The sequence below is a fragment of the Apiospora aurea genome (assembly GCF_038362705.1).
Source record: "Apiospora aurea strain CBS 24483 chromosome Unknown utg000003l_segment0_segment0, whole genome shotgun sequence".
NCBI classification, from domain to species: domain Eukaryota; kingdom Fungi; phylum Ascomycota; class Sordariomycetes; order Amphisphaeriales; family Apiosporaceae; genus Apiospora; species Apiospora aurea.
Genome location: NW_027117390.1, coordinates 183,824 through 206,413, shown reverse-complemented (window position 1 = coordinate 206,413; position 22,590 = coordinate 183,824). Strand labels below are relative to the sequence as shown.

At 39.6% G+C, this 22,590-nt stretch overlaps 3 protein-coding genes across 3 annotated transcripts; 2 read left to right on the top strand and 1 right to left on the bottom strand.

Moving 5' to 3' along the window:
- Positions 1–144: 144 nt before the first annotated feature.
- PG986_003899 (uncharacterized protein) lies at positions 145–1,587 on the bottom strand (the record flags this gene model as incomplete). The annotated part of the gene is made up of 2 exons (XM_066840121.1): positions 145–903; positions 949–1,587. The coding sequence occupies 2 exons, from the start codon at positions 1,585–1,587 to the stop codon at positions 145–147; spliced, it is 1,398 nt and encodes a 465-aa protein (XP_066702748.1).
- An 834-nt stretch (positions 1,588–2,421) lies between these two features.
- Positions 2,422–3,535, top strand: PG986_003898 (short-chain dehydrogenase; the record flags this gene model as incomplete). Its single annotated transcript, XM_066840120.1, has 3 exons — positions 2,422–2,928; positions 3,050–3,279; positions 3,367–3,535. 3 exons carry the CDS (start codon positions 2,422–2,424, stop codon positions 3,533–3,535), a joined length of 906 nt encoding a protein of 301 aa, XP_066702747.1.
- A 2,562-nt stretch (positions 3,536–6,097) lies between these two features.
- PG986_003897 (uncharacterized protein) lies at positions 6,098–7,283 on the top strand (the record flags this gene model as incomplete). The annotated part of the gene is made up of 2 exons (XM_066840119.1): positions 6,098–6,359; positions 6,475–7,283. The coding sequence occupies 2 exons, from the start codon at positions 6,098–6,100 to the stop codon at positions 7,281–7,283; spliced, it is 1,071 nt and encodes a 356-aa protein (XP_066702746.1).
- Between the last annotated feature and the right edge of the window lie 15,307 nt (positions 7,284–22,590).

Genomic DNA, 22,590 nt, shown 5'->3' with positions numbered 1-22,590 from the left:
TCCCCGCTAATTGCAAACCCCAGCCTATTGGAGTCATGCAACAAACGGGAACCCCTTTTGACCCTCTTGTACCAACTTCGAAGTCAAGGGACAACTACATGTACAATGAATGAACAACCACTTAGTCAATCTAATATTTTCTACTCAGCTACTTACGAAATTGACTCTTTCCGCCAAGGGATTGCCGAGGGTTTGACCCATACGATCGTGCCAGCGCGCCGTCTTTTCCAGCCCCCAAGTGATACCCAAAATAGCATGGCCAAACTCATCGACCTGCTCAGGACTCACTGACTCCATCATCTCCGGCTGTTGGAATATGTGCACGAACAAGGCGTCCTGCCTCCTCTGCGCCGCAAACCAGCCCGCTGCCGTGCCGGCCCACCACAGCCCCGCGCGCATGGTAAACGAGATGCTCCCCGGGCACTGCGACCAGCCATGCTTGATGTAATGGTACAACTCCATGACCAGGTTCGACACCAGCCAGGTCCGCCGGATGCTCTCGGTCAGGATCCAGAGTTTCCACGCCACGACCGCCCCGTCAAGCGAGACGAGGCCGTCAAAGGGGATCGACTGGTTCAGCGGGCTCGTCGACGCATCGCACCCGGGCGCCGCCGGCGAGACCGACTGGCACGTCTGCGCCCACAGGTCCTTGGTCCAGGCCGTCTGCACGGCGAAGTCGGCCTCGGCCCGCGCCCGCATTCGGATGTCGCCGTCGAAGAGCCGGAGGATTTGGTACGCCACCAGCGCCTGGACGCGCGAGAGCCGACCGAACAGGTCGCGGGTCTGGGAGCCTGAGGACGAGCCGGCCGACAGGGGGAGCTCGTGGTCGCGCGTCTGGTCGTCGAACAACTGCGTCACCCGGTCGTCGATGATCTGAAAGATGGCGTTCTGGTTTGAGGCGTTCTTAGCGAGGAATTATAGGGCCAGTGTGCCGTAGGCGTCCTGGACGCACCGCGGCATCTTGTGGTGGTAGAGCTGCCGGTGATGCAGGGGGCTGTGGCCGACAGTGACCCACTCCTTCAACCACTTCTTCATGAGATCGACGAAGTGGAGCATCTGATCCACCATCAAATTCGTGGGGAGATCCAGCAGGAACTCTTCGGGGACTGTCGTTTCGGGCACGAAGGACTGCTGTGCCAGGAACCAATCGGCCTCCCGCTCGCCCGTATTTGCCGGGATGTTGGCTACTATCATGCTCTGGTCCGCGGCTGGACGTGGGAGGGCATCGGGGGTGTTTAGAGGTGTGCCAGCCGGTGCCGACTGCTCTGTAGGTGAAGCTATGCTAGTTGTGGCAGCCAACGCGGAAGCCTCTGCTCTGCACTGCTCGATTACCAGCATTGCTCCAGAGCCCAGTGTCGCCGATGGTATGTCGTCCGAGGAAGAGGCGGCGGCTGGTACTTGGGTCTCGAGCGCAGGCCGTGCGGGCGGATAGGCACAGGGGATGCGCCTGCCCGTACAGCGGCGACACGAGGGAACCTGTTTGGTGCACTGGCGCTTGGCCCTGGTGCAAGCTACGCAAGCGCGCCTCCAGATGATTGGCGTGGCCGTTGCCGCCTCCGAAGACTGGGGTGGGGTCGTCTGAGCCATACCTGGGTCACGGGCTTACTATGCCAGCAGAAAAAAAGACATTGGATGCGAGGTAGGCGGGAGAAAGAGGAGAAGCAACTCGAATCTAGGACAAAAGTAAAGACGACGCAAAGAAGATGCAAGAGGGAAGGTGCATGAGGAGGATGGAGGAAGGAGGGAGGCTTGGCAGGGAGCCCGGGCGTTCGTTGGCAGGTGCGCTTCGTAATAGTAATACATAATGCAAGTAAGCGAAAGCGACGGATAATTGTGGGGCCATCTAAGCCCCACAAACCGTCCCTTCCCAGTTCTACCGGTAGTTCTTGTTCTAGTGGGCAGTACAGTACAGTAGGCGAGCCCATTTTTCTCCGCAAAGGACCAAGCTGCCAAAGGCGTGGACAATTATGGGGCCACCCGCTACAGCCTTTACTCAGCTCTCTGCCTTGGAACTGGGAACTTGGGACTCCGGCGCGGGGGTGTGACGGAAACACAAATTTGATAAGCTCTATCTTTCAACGTGCAAAGGCGATTTGTCAACCCGTCCGCGAGGCCTTCGGCTCCTTGATTGGCCGGATCGCCGGGCTCTCCTGAGTCACCACGTGGGCCATGCGCAGGCCCCCTCTGCTTATGCAGCCGACAAGATACACCCACGCCGCGGAGGATTATGGATCTATCCTACTGGGCGGCACAGTCGAGGGGCCCGGTATCATACAGCCAAAACTCTACTCAACCACCCGCCTGCATGAAGTATAAATACTCCCCGCGTCGCCGGATGTCTCGGACAAGAAAACTACCATCAACACAAGCAACGCCTTTCAATTAACCCTCTGTTCACATATCGTTCCTAATACCGACAGCATGGCCGAGCTCGAAGCAATCAAGTTCAGCCTGACCAAAGCCTTCCACAAGACGCCATACCCATCCATCTCCCCCCTCCGGCCCGAGCTGTCCAAAGCCGGCCAGAGCGTCCTCGTCACCGGCGGCGGCGGCGGCATCGGCTTCCACATCGCCAAGGCCTTCCTGCAGGCCAAGGCCGCGACCGTGGTCATCGTCGGCCGCCGCGAGGGCTTCATCCAAGACGCGGCCGCCAAGCTCGGGCGCGAGTTCCCCGAGGCGCAGGTCGTGGGGCTCCGGTGCGACGTCGCCGAGAGCGACGACGTCGAGGGCCTCTGGGGCGACCTCAAGGCCCGAGGCATTCTGGTCGATGTCCTTGTCTTGAACGCGACCATCGTGCCCCCGATGGCGCCGCTGCTAGAGGTCGGGACAAAGGCCGTTATGGAGAGCTACAATGTCAACGTCAAGGGCAATCTGGACATGACGCAGCGCTTTTACAAGCAGGAGGGATCCCGTATGGGCGTGACCAAGGTAAGTCCTTTACAATTAACACACAGACGTTCCCCACCCGACATTCTCCCGAGTGAACATTCGAGCAAAGGGGGAAGTGGCACATGCAAACAACCAGGATGCTAATAGTCGCTGTTTTTAGTACTTGGTGCACGTCTCGACGGTGGCGGCCCATAACTTCATAACCGCGGCCAAGATCTTGACCTATGGCCTTTCCAAGAACGCCGGCGCCCTGGCCATGCAGCTCATCGCCCAAGACACCAAGGTCGAGGACATGCAGATCGTCACTTTCAACCCGGGTCCGGTATTTACGCCAGGTGCCGCCTCCACCGGAGTCACCAAGGATGGTTTTGACTGGAACGATGGTAAGACGCGCGCCGCTTTCCCCCTTCCATTTATTCCGATTCCAGCTTCCGTCTTGATAATTGCCGGAATAACTGACTGACCTTTCATTTGCAGCCGACCTGTCCGGCCACTTCGCGGTCTGGGCCGCTTCCCCGAGGCGGCTTTCTTGCATGGGCGCTTCGTGTGGAACGAATGGGACGTCGACGAGATGAAGAGCGGCGGTTTGCGGAAGAAGATCGATGAGGATCCCACTTACCTCCGCATCGGCGTGCATGGCATTTAAGCGAGGTGGGCAATACCTAGTCAGTTTCGGGGCATGTTCGAGGATGTTGTTATTGCTGTTGGTTTTGTAGAAGCCTTATCCATAGAATGACAAGGAGAGCCTAAAGATTTTACCCAATCCTCGAGCTTGTCGCTGTTGCGACTATCAGCTTCCCGATGTTCTAGGAATAGACTGGGGAAACGTGGTAGGACTTCTAGCGTCAGATTAGCCATTGCGTAAACACAGGCAATCACCGGGGACTTCGCTGCTCATCCTCCTTTCGCCGCCAAGACATGATCATCAAAAGCGGTCACAAAATGTGTTACACACGAAGGCAGCCGTTCGCGAGTTCCATGATCCCATCACGTCAGCCTGGGAGGTAGGTAACTCTATTTGTGGGGAGTATTTCCCGCCCCCTAAGCTCACCAACCCCCTCGCTGACCCCCCTCACTGAACCCCCTATTATCAAACGAATAACATCATCACCGAGCAACATTAACAGTATATAAAATAGGTTAATTGGCACTCGTTTTTCGATTAAAATAGACTAAACTCTTCCTCTTTTTCTATACTTTTCACCACTATGCGTCCCGTTAAAGAAGAACGCGTTGCGAAGGCCGTGCAGGAGATTCTCGGTGGTAAATTAATTAACTGAGCTACTCGAGGTAATAATTTAAACAAAAAGACCTTACGTAACCGTATCGCCGGTCTACTAAATCGGTAATAAAAGTACGAAGCCCTCTAATTTCTATTACCTGCCGAAGAGACTTTTTTAGTCGATTAAGCCCTATTTTAAGCTAGTTTCGGCTTCGCATTAACTTATAGCATATTTCGGCTATATACTTAGCGTATACTAATCGAAAAAAGGGTCGATTATAAGCTCGATAATTACTGGGTGCGCCGTTTTTTAAAGCGCTATTCCTTTATTAAATCTTTACAGTTTAAATAAATCGATTTTTAACGCCTCTAATATATTTTGAACGAGACCGTGCACGAGTTCTTTAATAAACTCGATAATAATACCTTTCGATTTATCCCATTATTCTATTAGTTTAACGCCGATAAAATAAGGACCTCGTTAACGTTTAAAGGGGGGTTTATAATAATCGGACCTATTATTTATAAGACTTTAATACGTCACGACTTTGCTAATCGTGAGTAAGTAATAATAATTAAAACGATCAGTGTAAATAGCTAGTCCCTGCCCCCTTTAATTATATTTAAAGGCTAATTAGTTTAGTAATAATGGTTTCCAGTAGAAAAAAACGAAGTTAATAGCCTTTATAAGGGCTAGTCCTTTACTGCATCACTTAAAAAATAAACTAGTAACCCCATCGTAATTAACTAGCTGAAAAAGTGTTCTTTCTTTTAACTAAGCCGGATAACTCCGATTAATAAAAAGTGTTAATGCTGAATAACCACGGTAATTACATTACCGATACTTTTATACTTAACTGCTTAAAAAACAAAGTCTAGTTTATTTATGAGCCACTACACAGTTTTTATATTCTCTAACCCCTAAATGTTAGCCTTTTCTCGGTACTTAAAAGGAGGTTTCATAAGGAGCTAAATAAAATATACGCCATCACTAATAACAGCTATATTAAAAGGGGGACTTCCTAAAAGCTTGGTTAGAAGCTCGACTATAGGCATTAACCCCGAAAGTCATTAAAAGAGGCTGGGCCGCAACCGGCATCTGGCCCCGGGATATTAACAAGCCCCTGAATAACCGGCTCCGAAGGGCCAACACCCTCCGCCACATCGAGGAGGCTCGGAAAGCCGAGGCGGACCTCCATCCCCAGTTATCCGGCCCTCCGAAGATTAAAACGCCGAGAAATAGCCGGCAAGTAAAAAATCTCGGTATAGCAGTGCTTAGTACGGACGTTATCAACGCCGGACCAACTAGCCGGTTATTGTTTTCGAAGGTCGGCAAAAGTATCGACTTTTTGAACGCTCGGATCAGCCGGTTGGAGCAGGAAAAGGTCGGATTAGAGGAAAATCTGAAAAAAATAAGGGCTTAGAAGAGGCGAAAGGTCAATATTAACCCTAACGAGACCTTCGTACATATGGTAGACATTAGAAGTACATAGAGGGATGTAAAGGAAGGCCGAAAGAGGCGGAAGGGTAAGCAGCGTGCAGCACCAGCCGTTGAAGGCCCTGAAATTGACTTAAATGCGTGTGCTGGTGAGGGAAGCTCAATTAGAGTGCATCCACGCCGATCTGTAAATTAAAAGTATGTAGGTGTGGTGAAATCGATCAATTTAACGGCGTTGGTGTTGTTGTTTTAGTCTTTTTTCCCTTGGTCAGTGAGGGGGAGTCAGCGAGGGGGTTGGTGAGCTTAGTGTTCAGGTGCAAAGCTCGTGTATGCCGCCAATCAAATGTAAAAAAACACTCGGTATGACGACACACGTCTTATGCCGTGGCCTGATCGTGACATCGACCACAATAACCTCGCTTCGTGCCTGCTGACTGAGAAGAGTCGAATGATTTAAATGTGAGACGTTGCTCGAGCAGTTTTCGTATCCTGTACTCTCCCCTCTATCACCCTGATAGCCTCTTCTGCGCAAGATCTGACTCTTAAAAATGATCCAATTCGCTCTCACCAAGGGGTTACTCCTCTTGATATATGCATCGATGCCAACCAACGCTGCATCCGGAAGTTACTACGAGCCTACGTACAGCATGGGCTCGTACAGTCTCACGAACCCCGGAAACAGCGCCACCGATCTCCTCTACGCACAAGCCGCCGTGAACCCCAACGCCACCCGCTCCGTCAAGTTCCATCCGTTCCCGTGGTTCCATGGCAGTAGCCCAGAAAAGTACAGAGACGTGGAGTGGGAATGGCGTAATTGGCCTAATTTACACCCTGTTGACAAGCACGTTTCTCTCTAGCACATACACAGCTGGAGAGGTACGTGTAGGAATACATTTGCAGAAGAAACTAACACCAACCTGCACAGGCGTCAACGTCTCCGACTTGGCCCCTCCCGACGTGAGGCCAGAAACCAGAGACGGCGCGCCCCTCCTCGACCCGCACGTAGCCCTCACCACGTACGACTTCCGCTGGCCCGGCAGCGGCAACCTCTCGACCCAGGTCGGCGGCGGCCCCGACGCCGTCTGCATCTCCACCGCCGTCTCCTACACCTGGCCGGGCAACCTGACGAACCGGTACGCCGAGGGCGACACCGCCAGCGCCGACTGCGGCACCGTCCTGGGCGCGGCGTGCCGCGACGCCATCCTGCGCAACGGCTCGGGCTACGTGACCGGGAACCGCCGCTCGTGCCACGGCACGGGGACCCCGTGGAACACTCTCCCGGAGTGCACGGACAGCTTCGGGTACAGCCACAACCTGACGCGCCGCCTCGATCCCAACAAGCTCCCGACCGTCCTTACCTACGATATCAACCGGGGAAACGGCACGCAGCCGAACCCGGAGTGGGGGAACTGGACCCGGGTCCCTGGCGGCACCAATCCGGTGAGCGGGACGGGTTTCTTCGCGTTCAATTCGTTTCCGCGCAATGCCACCAACGAGACGGAGTACGATGAGGCTACTAACCGCCTGCACGTGGTCATGCTCAATACCATGTTGCCGACTGGTGACGGTAACGGGTACCAGAGGGGGGGCTGCGCTGATGTGTATGCGGGTCAATACGACCAAGGTCGAGTGGGAGGGTCCGGACAGCGCCGCTGTGCACGCTGCGGGACTCGGCCCGGTGGCTACGGCCATTGTCGGGGTGGCGATGATGCTGGCATGGATCATGTAGATTAAGTAAAAAGGTTGTTGGTTGATAGAGCAGGTGTCTGCTTCCATTCTTAAATATTAGCCCCTTGATGGAGAAAGCGTTGCTTTTACTATTCCATGCTATTATGTGGGGATGAGAGGGTATTCAGTACTGTGGCATAATGTTTATCCTGTTCGACGTAATGTTTATTCTACTGCATGTGACGTAAAACTAAACAATAGTTTTATCGATTACTTACGGGAAATACCTTTATACTAAAGGCAGCGTTGTTGCTAGTAAGGGGGCACTAGAATAAACGTGTATTATAGTGGTTCGACTACGTTACTTTAAATTAAAGCGTAAAATGTAACCCCCTCTAGCTGACCCCCCTTCACTAACCCCTTTAAAATAAATATAAAAATTAATAATAATATTAATAAATAGGTTAATTAAGTAACACATACTGTATTTTAAAGTCTATTTTAGCTCGTGCGCACTATAATAGAGTTATTTTTATCACTAACTCGATTTATATTAATTTTCACCACTTTACCGGCGCTCTTTTTCGGCTTTTTCCTTAACTTTCTTTTTTTAACGTCTTTTTAAACCTCCTTAATATTTACTCTATAAATAAAGCCCTTATTAAGGTCCTTATCGACCTTCCTCTTTTTTAAGCCCTTGTTTTTTTTAGATTTACTTTTAAACCGGCCTTTTCTTACTTTAACCGGCCGATTCGAGCCGTTAAATTATTAATACTTTTACCGAGCTTCTTTTATAGCAACCTTTTAATTAAATCACCGGTGGTAATCTTTATACTAAGTATCGCAGCCTTTAAATTTTTAACCTGCCGGCTATTTTTCGGCGTTTTAATCCTTTTAGCCTTCAATTCGGCCGGCTAGCGCGTATCCTCAGCGGTAATGGCTTTATTAATAGCTCGTATTATATTAAAGCGCCGGAGTTTATTATTTATCGGCTTTTTAATATTAAGGGGGTAAATATTAATTACTGCTTATTTATTAGTAATAACTTTAAGGGTAAAAGCTATTTTACGTGTTTTAACTTAAGCTTAAAAAAAGTCCCCTTTTTTAATGTAACATGGTTTATTACTACGCGACATATATTACTTAACGACGTACTTTAATTTAATTCTAATATAATTAAACTTTAACGCGTAATACTTTTATAATTATAATACCTAATTAATTCTAAAAAAATCGGATAGTTTTAATAATTTAAACGATACGAAACGAACCGAATTAAATAAACTAAAAAGTAGTAATAAAAGCTTATAATATACCCGAATTAATTTTACGTTATCGAATCTACGGCCGAACTTTAAAACGCGAAATCCGACCGAAACGATATAAAATAAATTTAATTAAAAAGGAGGTATTTCGTAAATATATAATTAATTTAAATATTCGAGGGATGCCTCCCGATTTCGTTAGTGTAAAAATATGGCTAATTTCTTTACCGCGTTACGCGGCGGCGACCGCGTCGATAAATATTAGGTTAAGCGTTTTATTAACCGTAACCTAGACTTAAAAATTAAAATAAATCGTTAATATAATTATTAAAGGGTTTTTTACGAAAGTTTTAAAGTTATTTCTATTTAATTTACGTTAGTCGTAAATATAAAGGCGAAATACGGGATCGTTAACGAAGATATTTAGAATTTCAACGAGACCGGCTTTATAATGGGCATAATTAGGTTAATACTCGTCGTAATACGCGCCGAGCGGCGTAGAAAGGCGAAGTCGGTCCAGCCTAGTAATCGGGAATAGGTTACGGTGATTAAATGTATTAATTCGTAGGGCTAATATATTTCGCCGTTTTTAATCGTTTAAAGTTAATATTACCTCGCGAACTAGTTTCGCGAAACCGATTTACTAGGCGATTAAGTAATTAAGCCGATTTTTAATAGCTAGATTAATAACGAGATACGTTTAAACTAGATTAAGTATTTCGATAAATATATTAAATCGTAAACGAAAAGTCGTTACCGCCTCTTAATTCTTAACGGCTACGAGAGCTATATTTCGGCCGAATTCGAGGTATATTATTAAAATAACGATATTATTATTATTAATATACTTCCTTATTTATCGCACTTACTTTAATTTTTCGATATAGTATTTTATTTGCCTTTAAAGCGTATTTATTAGAAAAAAATCGAGCTATTTATTAAAGTTTTTATAAATTATATTATTAAGCTCGAGTTTTTTATTGTTTTTAAAGCCGCGTATTTTATTGTTTTTACGAAAGCTAATATTAAATTTAGATTTAGCGTATTTAGTTTAATACCTTATAACCCTAACGAGGTAATTAGTAAGTTGAATATGCGTTTTTAGACGCTTATATTTAACCTATCCCGTTTAGGGACGGCTAGTACCTACGACCTTTAAACGCCGTTTAACCTTTAATAAATAACTAAGCACTTTATTTATATTAAAAAAGGGTGCCTACTTATTAAGGAAGCTTTTTAACGCCGATTTTAAATATAGTAAACTAAATAGCGAAAGGTATAATTAAAATAGCTTATAAAATAACCTTTATACGTAATAAAATATATATACTAAAAGAGGTTAATTTAATACTTTTTAAGCTCCGGAGAGTTAAAAAGTCGCGAGTTTAGTTTAAAAAAGCCTTTATTATTAAGGAGTTTTAGTAATTATAGGACGAAAAGGTAAAAAAAAAGCGTTTAACGCCCAATAAAAGTAAAAATAGGGGTTCGTTAAAACGAAGGGCGACCGGTAAAAGGCGCTGTGGTATTTACGGCGAGATAGGTTATAATGCGCGAATATATAAAAAAGATATAAAATTAAACGAGGAATCGGATAGCGAGTAATTTTAATTAATTTTAAGCGTTGTAATTAAATTAATTTATATAAAAAGGTCGAGAAATAAGAAAGGTGCGTCGCTAAGTAATATACGTCGCGTAGTGGTAAACCACGTTAATTATTATTAATAATAGTATATATTAAGTCGAACTTTTTCCGAAACCTTTTTTTAAAACTTTAAAATAGCTAATATTTAAGGGTTAAAGTATATAAAAGCTATGTAATAATAAATAAAAGAGCTATACTTTAGTTTTTAACGCCGTTAATATAAAATTATCGTCGATATAACTTTTATATTTATTAAAAATTAAAAGTCTCTATTAGTTAAGGTTATTAAGTTTCTACTACGGCGCACTTTAAAATAGGCCTTTAGTAGCCTTACTAACCAGAGTAGGGCAAGGGCATGCGAGAAATAGCCCGAGCGCCACCTGACTTTTCCCTACTTATTTAGATAAGGAAATCGTTCCGGCAAGGCTAGACCTTTTCCTTTTTTCCTTATTTTTTTCGGTTTTCCATAATAAAATAATAATTTATAGCTTTACTTCTTAAATTATTATAATTATAATATTACCGAAAAAGATTTAATTTATTAAGCTTAAAAAGGCCCTATGAATACCCTATTTTTTTAAAAACTAAAACTTAAATTAATTTCGATTAAATAAAGTAATTAATTAAGATAACCGCCGGCCTAAAAAAACGCGATACGCGCGTAGAATAGGCTTATAAATCGGTGCGTTTTAATATTAACAATATTAACCGTTTTTTCGCGAGCTTAAAAAAGCGTGCCCGCGAAATTCTTTATTAATTAAACGCGCATCTTTCGTTTACTTTAGCGTAAACTTAATAGACGTAAATAATTAAAGCGTTATTACCGGGCGCGAAGGCGAGGACTTACTATTTAATATTAAAAGCGACTTAAAATAGGAAGTTACCGCCCTTGAATTATTTTATTAACTGTATTAGGTCGAGGCTAAATTTAAGCTGCGAGCGCTTTTTTTTTCGATAACTTTTTTAATATTATAGATAAAAATATCGAAAAAAAATAAACGATTAGTTACTATATATAATTTTTACTATAATATTTCCGCGATATTTTTCGTAGTTTTTATCGAGACCGCGAAGACTTAGTAATTTAAACGCGAAGGCTTAATCGTTGAAGGATATTTCGATAAAATATATAAAAAAAACCCGACCGTTATTTAAGAGGAGTTTAAACTGCGAACCTTTTTTATAATAAGCTTTAAAAACTAATCCTTTAATTTAATAAAAATCTCTAAGAACTTTGATATTAGTTTAAAGGAGAGTTATATATAAACTATTATCTTTAGCGAAAAGGATTTAAATAACGACGCTAATTAAAAAGATAGTTAAGATAGAGGATTAAATAAAGACGGTAAGCTTACCGAGAAAGAGAAGGATTTTATATTAATCGTCGCAAAGAAAGACGAGGAAATTTAGTAATTAAATTAATATATCGTTAATCTCTTAATTTAAAACCGAGGAGTCTCGGTTTAAATAGAAAAGACGACTTGTATCGGCGTTACGTCGCTTAGTAGTTTTAAGCGAAGCATTAAAATATTCGACCCCTCTTTATTTATTAATAAGAAAAACTTTAAAGTTAAGTTCAATTATTAGTTTATAACCTTAAAGGGTAAGTTAAAAACGAATATTAATTATTACTTTATCGATAAAGATAAGTATACTTATATTATTAGCCGGGTTAACGGTAAAGCCGTTAAAAATTTACACTTTTTTATTATTAACGAGTAAAATAACCCTTTAATTAAAACTTTTAAAAACCTCTTAAATTATTTATATAAATAATACTATAACCTTAGCGCTTACGAAAAGGCCCGTAAAGCTTTTTAAGACTTAATTATAAAACTTAGTAATAGCTTTTAAACCTTTCGATTCGAATTCGTTAAGCTAGCCGGATACACTCGCGTTAAAAAAAACGATTATAAACGGAAGTTTAACGATAAATTATCCGCCCGATTAAACGAAAAAGTGATTATTAATTATTATAATAACGATATTTTATTCGATAAATTCTATTCTATTATCTTTTAATACGACTATTAATAAAATCGTAACTACGTTTAACGTAACGGCGTAAAAAAAAGGATAACGTTAAAACTACCGGAAAAAGTATTAAACGGAGTACTACCCTTAAAACTAGTTCCGCCGGTGGCTTCGCTACCGGATTATCCAAATAAACTAACATTTCCCGTCGTATTTTTACCGTTAAAATAAAAAAGTTTTTAATTAAAAAAGTATACTTTAATTATAAAAAAACTAAATATTTTTCTCGGAACTATTTTAATAAGAAAACCTTCGATTAATAGCGTATTAAGCGAATTAACGGATTAATAATTTTAATAAAATATAATCTTATTAATTTTAAATCGACCGTTTCGTTTAGCTCTACCCGTTTAAAAAGGATTCCGATAACTCGGAAAACTAAGTACTTTAAAAAATTTTAACTCCTTCTTAAAAATATTATCCGAGCTAAATATATAAAATATACCTTTTAATTTCTTATAAACCTATTTTAAAGGGAACCCTTTTATCCTCACTTATATTATAATAAGCAATAGATTATTTATTATTACTATTAATATACTCGCGGATACGGGAGCTAACGAAAAGCTGTTTATAAGCGTAAAATTAGCCCGTAAAGTAATAAAACGACTAAACCCTCGATAATTAACTAAGTTTTAACTTAAAATTATCGGAGGATACGACGGTAAATCTTTTTAATTAATTAATATCGCCCTCCTCTTAAACTTTAAGATATAAAGATATAAAATATTTTTTATACCCTTCTTTATAATCGATATAAAGTACGATTTTATTGTTAAACGAAAATAGTTTAAAGAATACGATATTATAATAAACTGTCGGAGGAAGCGGCTAGTTTTTTTAAAGGATTAATAAAAAGCTTAGACCCGAGATATCGATATTATAAAGATAGGATAGTTTTTAAAGAAATTCGAGTATAATTAAAACGTTACTTAGAGGTAAAAAAAAATGTTTATCGAAAATAAACGAAGGCGGGATAGAGCTTTTTTTCGAAGCCTTAACTTAATTACCGATAACTTATTATAATAAATAAACCGGAAGCCCCGAGCGATAGCTTGTCCTTAAATTAGCTTAGGGAACCGGAGGTAGTTCCTTAAACTATTATAAAAGTAGTTCGATAGCGTATTAAATAGCTTATTAAGGAATAAAAAATAAATAGCCAAGGTTAAATAATAAAGGGATTAATATTACCTTATTACGTTATATTAAAACCGCCTTCGAAGGACCGGTTTAAAAATTCCGAGATCTTTAAAATAAACCGTTAACTCGATAAATTACTATCTTCGCGCTTAATTAAAAAACTTTTACCTAGGAGGGGTTATCCCTTAAAAAACCCCCTTTACGGGCTAAAACGAGACGGCGTAGAATAATATAAGTTAAGGCTCGTCGAAGTATAAACCTTAGACGTGGGCGGATTTTTTAGCGATATCGGTTTCGACGTTATAAAAATCGTATGTTTAAACGATATTAACCGAGTTATTAACTTTAAAAGCGATTTTTTATTAAACGATAAAGAAACCCTGAAATAAAAAATTAAAAAGGCTGTGCCCTTTAATTATTATAGGTATTACGATATTTTTAATAAAACTTAATTCGACGTTATCGCGCCGTACTAAGGAAGCGTAAACGATTATTAAATAAACTTAAAAGAGGAAAAAAACCCCGAGGACCTAAAGTTTAGCCTATTTTATAAAATATCCCTCGAGGAATTTAAAGCTTATAAAGAATACGTTACCGCCGCTTTAAAAAAGGGTTTTATCGTTAATAATATTACTCCGTAAATAACGCTTATCTTGTTTATACGAAAGGTTAATAGAGGACTCCGTTTTTACGTTAATTATTATAAATTGAATATATTTACTAAAAAAGACCGGTATTCGCTGCCGTTAATTAACGAAACCTTTAGTAGGATAATTAAAGCTAAGATATATATTAAAATCGATATTCGCTAAGCATTCTATAAAATTCGTATAAAACTCCAGGGTTAAAATTTAACGATATTTCGAACTAAGTATAGATCCTTTAAATACTAAGTTCTCTTTTTTTAAACTTATTAATAACCCTATAACGTTTTAACGGTTTATTAACGAGATCTTAATGAAATATTTAAATTTATTCTATAGCGCTTACTTCGACGATATTTTAATTTATTCGGAAAGCGAGAAAAAGTACGTGGAATATATTAAGAAAATATTATAAAAGCTGAGGGAAGTAGGCTTTTAAATTAATATAAAGAAATGCGAATTTTACGTTATTAAGATTAAATACCTCGGCTTTATAGTGGGTATAAACGGTATAGAAGTCGACTTCGAGAAGATTAAGGCCGTTAAGGATTAAGACGCCTTTATTAATATTAAAGCTGTCTAGTTTTTCTTTAGATTTTATAATTATTATTAACGCTTCGTATACGAATATAGCTGTATCGCTAAGCTTTTAATAAACTTAACTAGGAAAGGTTTTACCTTCGCGTAAACCGACGAATATTAAGAAGTATTTAAAAGGCTAAAAAAGTTACTCCTAGAGGCGCCCGTGTTAATATACTTTTTTTACGATAAAGAAACCCGAGTCGAGATCGATATATTAGATAGTATCTTAGCTAGCGTTTTATTTTAAAGGGAGGGATTTAACGATAAATAGTATCCCGTATATTTTTACTTCGAAACGATATAAAAAGCCGAGTATAATTACCTTATTTAAGATAAAGAAATGCTAGTAATAGTAAAAGCGTTTAAATATTAAAGAGCGGAACTAATAGGATTATAATAATTTTAACTATTTCTCGTGATTATTAATTACGAAACACTTTAATATTTCGGTATTAAACGATTACTTAACGTAAAATAAGCGGTTTAAGCCGATACGTTATTATAGTATAATTTTATAATTACTTATAGGCCGGGGGAGAAAACGTCCTCGTTAACGTACTTTTTAAAAAAGCGGGTAATCTTAAAACTTAAAAAGACAGGAAAAACGCTTAACGAACTATAGCTTTATTTAAACTAGCTTTTTTAAACGTTATTTAAGCTTTAAAAAAAACGCGTTACCCGATTAAAAAGAAAGCGAGCTCTTAATTATACTTAATTAAAAAGCCACTCGAATACTTTAAATATAAACTTATCGATACCCTCTTATACGAAAATGTTATATATCCGGGGTTAGAAATATATAAATAAAGAGCCCGAGAAAATAAAATATAAGGATAGATTATTAACGGACGATTTATCCTATTTTAAGGCCGCTTTATTATACTCGACGAAAGCGATTTTCGGACCCGTGTGATTGATAAGGTTTACTTTCGAACCCTTATAGTATACTTAGGAAAGAATAAAACTAGGCGGTTAATATAAATAAAATACTGGTAGCTAAGATTAAATAAAAATTGCGATATGTTCGTAGTTAACTATATAAAATATAGGCCGAGCAAGGTTTTCCGCGATAAGATACTAGGTTTTTTATACTTATTACTAATTTTATTACGACCTTAAAACGTTATCGCGGTAAACTTTAAAACAATACTTAAAAATAAAAAAGGGGAACGATAATATTATATTAATAATTAATAAATTAAAGAAACGAATATAGAGTATCGTTTACTAGATAATTATTATCGTAACCGAAGTAGCCCGATTATATTACGAAGGATTATATCGAACGTATAGTTACCTTTTAATAATAATTTTAAACCGAGGACCGTAATTTATTTTTATTTTTATAAATAAAGTATTAAAAATCCTAGGAATTAAGTAAAAACTGTCCTCGGTAGGTTATTTTTAAACGGCGGGATAAGCCGAAATAACGATTTAATACTTTAAATAAAGGCTACGAGTATTTATTAATTATTTTTAGGACGACTAAGACGAAGCTTTACCGGCTATAAATGCCGCCTAGGCTGCGTTACTTTAAAATTTAATAAGGTATTCCCTTTACGAAATTAAAATAGGGTTCTATATAAGATCTATTTAAGATTAAAAGGTTAGGATTAAAAACATAACGAATTTAAAGGAACGCGAAAAGCTTAGCTAAATAACCGTATAAAATTAAATAGAACGAATCGTTAATTATTATAAAATAGTTAAAAGAAATATAATTAACGCTTAATAAAGAATGTGTAATTAAGAAAATAAGTATCGACGGTAACCGGATTTCGATGTCGGGGATCGGGTATTTATTATTAAGAAAACCTAGTCTTTTATAAGGCTTGCCGATAAACTCGATTATTCTTTAACCTAATAATATTATAAAATCGAACGAAAAATCGGTTACTCGTATTTATTAAAAGTCTTAGAAAAATAGATGGGTTTTAAAGTTTTTTATGTAAACCGACTTAGGAAGTACCCGAATAACCTTTTAATTAAATAAGCGGTACGAAACCTTAACGGCGAGGTAATTAAACTAGGCGAAAAAAAGAATAGGAGGTATACTATATTATTAGCTTAAAGATTTACTATTAAAAGTTATAATATTAAGTCGAATAGAGAGGATAAGATCCCGATTTAACCTAGTATTCCGTAGAGAACTTTAAAAATACGGCTAAGTAATTATAGACCTACTACGAGTAAAATTTTGAGGCTTTTAATCCCCCGATATGTTTATAGTATTAGCTATAAGCGGCCGAGAACGACACGTTTAACGAGCTATACGAAAATAATAATAAACCGGCCGCCTTCGAGAAGAAAACGGTATAACGAAGGGGTCGGAAAAGATAATAATTTAGATAAAGGAATAAGTTTAAGTAATTATAGTATTAATTTTTTATTTAATATGTCTCGGGACGAGCTATTTTAAAAAGGGGGGGTAATATTACGGCGCATTTTAAAATAAGCTTTTAATAGCCTTGCTAATTAAAATAAAGCAAGGGCATGCGAGAAATAGCCCGAGCGCTACCTAACTTTTCCTTACTTATTTAAATAAGGAAATTGTAACAAGGCAGGAAAGGGAAAAGATCGATAACTCGGTCGAACCATCGAATAATCGAAAACAAACTTTATTATTTAAATCTACGAGGTTGAATTGACTTAGCCGAACCTTTATCGAGGGGACGCAGCTAAGGCGCTACGGTATAAATAATCCGATGGATAATCCGATGGTTATTAACACCGGTCGCGCCGGACTCGCGTAGAGCCAGCACTACCCGCGAAGCAACGTTACGGCGTATAACTAAGGACTTTAAACGCTTTAAACGCGTCTCAGCAGCGAAAATAGCTCGAAAAGAGGTATCGAAGAAAGATTAAAGTATTTAAAGAAACTAATCGCTAATTTAATAGCCCCCAGTAGTAGGCGTGAAGAGATTTTTTAAGTAATTAAGGAACTTCGTATCGAAGCAACCGAACTACGACCGCACCTCGACGACGACAATAACGCGTTAATAACCCGCGGGGAATTATAAAAAATAATCGGAAAAGCTATCGCCTAAACTACGCAGGATCCCAAAACTATATAAACTAAATCCTGGGCTTAAATTACATCTACGCCGCGTGGTAGCGATCCCACTGCCTGGTAACCGAAAATTATCGTCCTAGCCCGCCGAAACCGCGAAGTAATAATTAAAAGCGTAAATTAATTTAACGATATTTAAAAAAGAAAGCTAGCAAATATTGTGTAAAGCGTTAATACAGTAATCGGGCATAGCGAAACTATCGTAACGAGAAAACTACTTAGCGGCGATATTATTTTTACCTTTAAAAACGAGGCGAAGAAATATATAAAGAATAATGGATAAGTTTTAAACGCTTTCGGGATTAACGCGCAGCTTACTTACAAAAAACTCGCAGTTATCGCGAAAAGAGTCCTAGCGAAGAAATTGCGGGATACTTACGACGAAGCCGCGTTACTACGTAATTTACTCGCAAATAAATATAACCCGAGAGAAATCTCGAAATGTAAACGTAGCCTGCCGAAGAATCCCGAAATACGCTACGCTTCCCTTATTTTATATACGAATTCTGTTTAAGCTACGAAAAATTTATACGACAACGGCTTAATATAGGATTCCGAGATTTTCGATTACGAACCGTATAACGCCAGCCTCCGCATCCAACAGTACTACCGCTATTACGGCTACGGCTACGTAGCTAAGTATTATCGAAAGCAGTAGCGATATAGCTACTACTCTATAGCAGTACACCCTAAAAGAGACTAAGAGTGCCCCCAAAAAGGACCACGAGGCAGGAAACGTTGTATTAATTGCGGTAGGGAATACACGGCGTGGGATCGCGGCTGCCCCGTAGCGATCCAGCAGAGAGAACGCGTAAGAAAAGCTTATACTCACCGGCTTCGTTAATTCGAAGTCCGTAGCACCGGCGATAGCTCGGTAGAAATAGGGCGTCTATTATTATCGACAACGCTCCTTATTAGCGATAAAAAAGGGTATATAATAGTTTCGCGGAAAAGAGGCCGCCCGCGATTCGATTTAATAGCGAACAATTAAGGTAAAAAAACACGCTCGTAAAGCCGGCGCGGCATTATTACTTCCCTATTAGCGCAAAATATTATTATAGTTTTATAATTATAAGTTTATAAATAGTATATTAAAACGTTACAGTATTAAAAATAATAACGGCACTTACTTTAATTAATTAAGAAAAGTACGATATATTAACATTATAAAAAATATAAACGAACCTCTGCACGTAGACCGCGTATTACTTAAAAATAATTAAGTATCGAATAATTTACGGCGAAAGCCGAGCGGCTATTTATATATATAAACGTTTCGATATCGCTAAGCTAAAGATTAAGGTAGGCCCCGATTAGGCTGCCGTTACGATACCGAGGGGAAAAAGTGGCCGCTTTATTGTATAGTTTATATATTCGCTAATTTAAAAAACTTTTTAATAGCGAAGCCCTTTAAGCGACCTCGATACGACTTTGTACTCCGGGCGATATTTACTTGTCGAAGACTTTAATACACACTATCCGCTTTGGAACGTGTATGGTAGAAAATTGTACGGAGTAGATAACCTTTTTGCTTTTACGAACTAATAGAATTTAAAACTAGCTACGCTATATAAAGAAATTACGAAACGACGCCACGGATAAAGAGATTCCACGCTAGACCTAGCCTAGGTAATACGAGGAACGATAATTTTATATAAAAGAAACCCTGGCTTAAAAGGTTTTAATTATAGGGCATAGGTCATCCGCGTTGAACTAAAAGTTAATTCGTTACGAAGTAGTAAAACGAAAGCAGAGGGATGGAACTGAACGATATTAAATAAGGGGCTGGCATAAGCGGAAACCGGAGTACGTTTAACCGATATCGCCGAGCTAATAAGCCCGAAAAAGCTGGATTAAGTTATCGATAACCTTATAAGCGACCTACGAAAAATTACCGACATAGCAGCCCTAAAAAAGACCCCCTATACTGGTAAAAGTACGCCCTAGTGATTACCGGAGGTCTAAAAAGCGTAGACTATAACGAAACAACGATACCGAGCCTATTTCGCGGTACCCTCGTAATATACTTAGAATTAATACACCGAGTTAAAAATAAACCTAGAGAGAATCGTTTAAATGGCGAAAACGAAAAGCTGGCGCTACGTAATCGCCGTTGCCTCCTACGATTTTAAAATATTTTAATCGCTCGAACGATAAGCCTAACTACGGAGCTGGACGTTATTATAAATAGCGGGAATCCTAAAATTACGACGTAGCGAAAAAGCTACTAACGAGGCGCGAAGCCACGACGAGAAAGCTACGCTTTTTTCGGAAAGGTTTTTTTTTAACTTAGAAGCCGATTTTACGGATTTAAATACCGTACCGAACCACGCCCCTAGCCTTACCCTTATCGAGGCAGAGGTAACGGTTAAAGAGATAAGAGATATTATTAAATAAACGGAACCTTGGAAAGCTCCAGGGGAAGACTTTTTACTTCCTGGTTTCTTTAAAGCGTGTGGGGAACCCTTTTTCCGGACGTTAGCCGGTTTAGCGATAGCGAGTTTCCGGCTTGCTTATTTTCTTAAACGTTTCCGTACGGCAAAGGTTATCGTGATCCTAAAACTAAATAAAACAGTAATCGAAAAGTAAACACTTGGTGAATAGAGACCTATTTTATTACTTAATACGGTCAGGAAGGTAATAAAGATAGCTATAAACCGGCGAATTACCGGAATAGCCGAGGAGTACTCGCTTTTACTTAAAGGCTAAATGGGGAACCGGACGTAGCGGTTTATCGAGCTGGCTATTCGATTAGTTATCGACGTCGTTCGTATAACGTAGTAATAAAAGGGCGTCGCTTTCCTTTTTAGCTCGATATTAAAAGCGTTTTCGATATAATTAACTATAAAAAACTAATTGCTATACTCCGCGAAAAGGGACTGCCGGATTAGGTTTGCCGATAGGTTAAGAGCTTTATTACGGACAGATCGGTCCACTTTTATTTCGACGGCAAGTTATTAAAGAGGATCCAGCTCCGCGTTAGTGTTTCGTAAGGCTCCCCGTTATTACCGATTCTCTTTATTTTTTATATCGCTATACTATACGAGGAGTTAAAAGCGTACGAGTAGTTTATTATCGTCGGATTCGCGGATAATACGAATTTTATTACCGTAAAGCTAAACTACGTTACGAATTGCCGAAATTTAAAAAAGCCTAGGAAACTTATAGCCGCTGGGCACGTACGAAAGGGATAAAGTTCGAACTTAAAAAAAGCGAGCTTATTTATTTTATTAAAGCGCAAAAAGCTTATACGCTATAGGTACGCCTCGGAGACGCTATTATAACGCCGGTAATTTTTACGAGATTCCTCGGCGTTTAGCTTTATCGGAAGCTATAATAAAAAGACTATATTTTAAAAATCAAAGCGAAAATAGCAACTTAAACATTAGTTTTTACTAGGCTCGTAGCGTTAGTTTAGGAATGTTCGGTACGAAGGGTAAAGGAGCTTTATATAAAGGTAATACGTAGCGTACTCGCGTACGGAGCGTCGGCTTGGTATAGAGTGGGCGATACCGAAAAAGGGGCTAGCCTTTAACCTTATAATAGTCCAGAACTCCTGTCTCCGGACCGTAATAGGGGCATATAAGGCGACCCCTTAATACTATTTAGAGATTAAAGCGGCAGTTCTCCCCTTCGACCTCTATTTAAATGCGAGGGCAGCTAGTTTCGAGATACGCACGGAGACTACCGGGAAGCTATAATTTTTACGCGGCGCCTATATAAAAACGGCAGAGATTATTAATAAAAAACGTAGCGTAAAGAGAAGGAGATAAAGGAAACCTTAAAGGGCTATTAACGAAACCCCCACGACTTTATAACTAAACGACGCTTAACTAACGTCAGCCAGACAATAGTTAAATAGTTAAACGGTCGAATAAGCGTTTAAAAAGAAATGGGAATAAAGATAATTCTATACCGTTACTTCGACGCGAGGCCGCCGCGAATTAACTGTAAAATCGCCGCTAAACTAGGGAGCGTGCCGTCGTTACGATGATATGTTTAAATACGAAACATCGGTTTTAATATAAGCACGCACTGAAAGAATAAGGCTTAAGTCGTTCCTATTTACCTGTCGGGTTTTAAACGTTCCGACGCCGCTATATAACTACGATAAAAAACGGGAGACAGCCGAACACTTAATCCTATACTGTAAAAACTTCGAAGGAAAATAAGAGTAGTTAGTAAAACAGTTAACACTTAGTCCGCTACGAACTCGCCGCGATTTAGCGGCGCTTATTATAAAAAAGATACGGCGAAGGTTATCGCAAAATAGCTTCTACGAACCGGTCGACTGCCGCTATATAAGTTAACAATAGAGATTAGGGGACTACCCGAACCTAGATAATCTCTCTTTAAGCCCTAAAGCAAGGGTTACTAAGCTAATAGGTAAGAACTAGCATAGTAACGTCGAGCACGTAAGGTAAATTTTACGATATTAACAGCGTGTATTTTTAGTCCAGCTTCGGCACGGTTTATTACACGAGGAACTAGGTAAATGTACCGAAGGCCTTCGGCATACGGCGTACTATTAATAATAATAATAATAATAAGGAAATTGTCCCGGTAAGGCTAGACTTTTTTCTTCTTTCCTTATTTTTTTCGGTTTTTTATAATAAAGTAATAACTTATAGCCTTGCCTCTCGAATTACTGTAACTGTAATAGTTTCGTTAAAAGGATAAAAATCTTTTTTAGCTATTTTAAAGTTATAAGATTAAAAGTTTATCCTTTTAATAACGCTTTAAAAGCTTAGTTTTTATACTCGTAATTAACCTCGTTTTTTGTTAAGGGAACTACTATTACTAGACCGATTAGCTTTTAAATATAATTAAAAGCGGTAAAATATTATTAATAATATTAATATACTTTAAAATAGTTACTTATTCGCGATTAACCGAGTCGTTCCGTATTAAACTTTAATAGGCGGTAGGTTCGATTATTATAGTACCCTCTTTTATTATTATCGTAGTTTTTATTTTATCGGCGTTAAATTTAAAT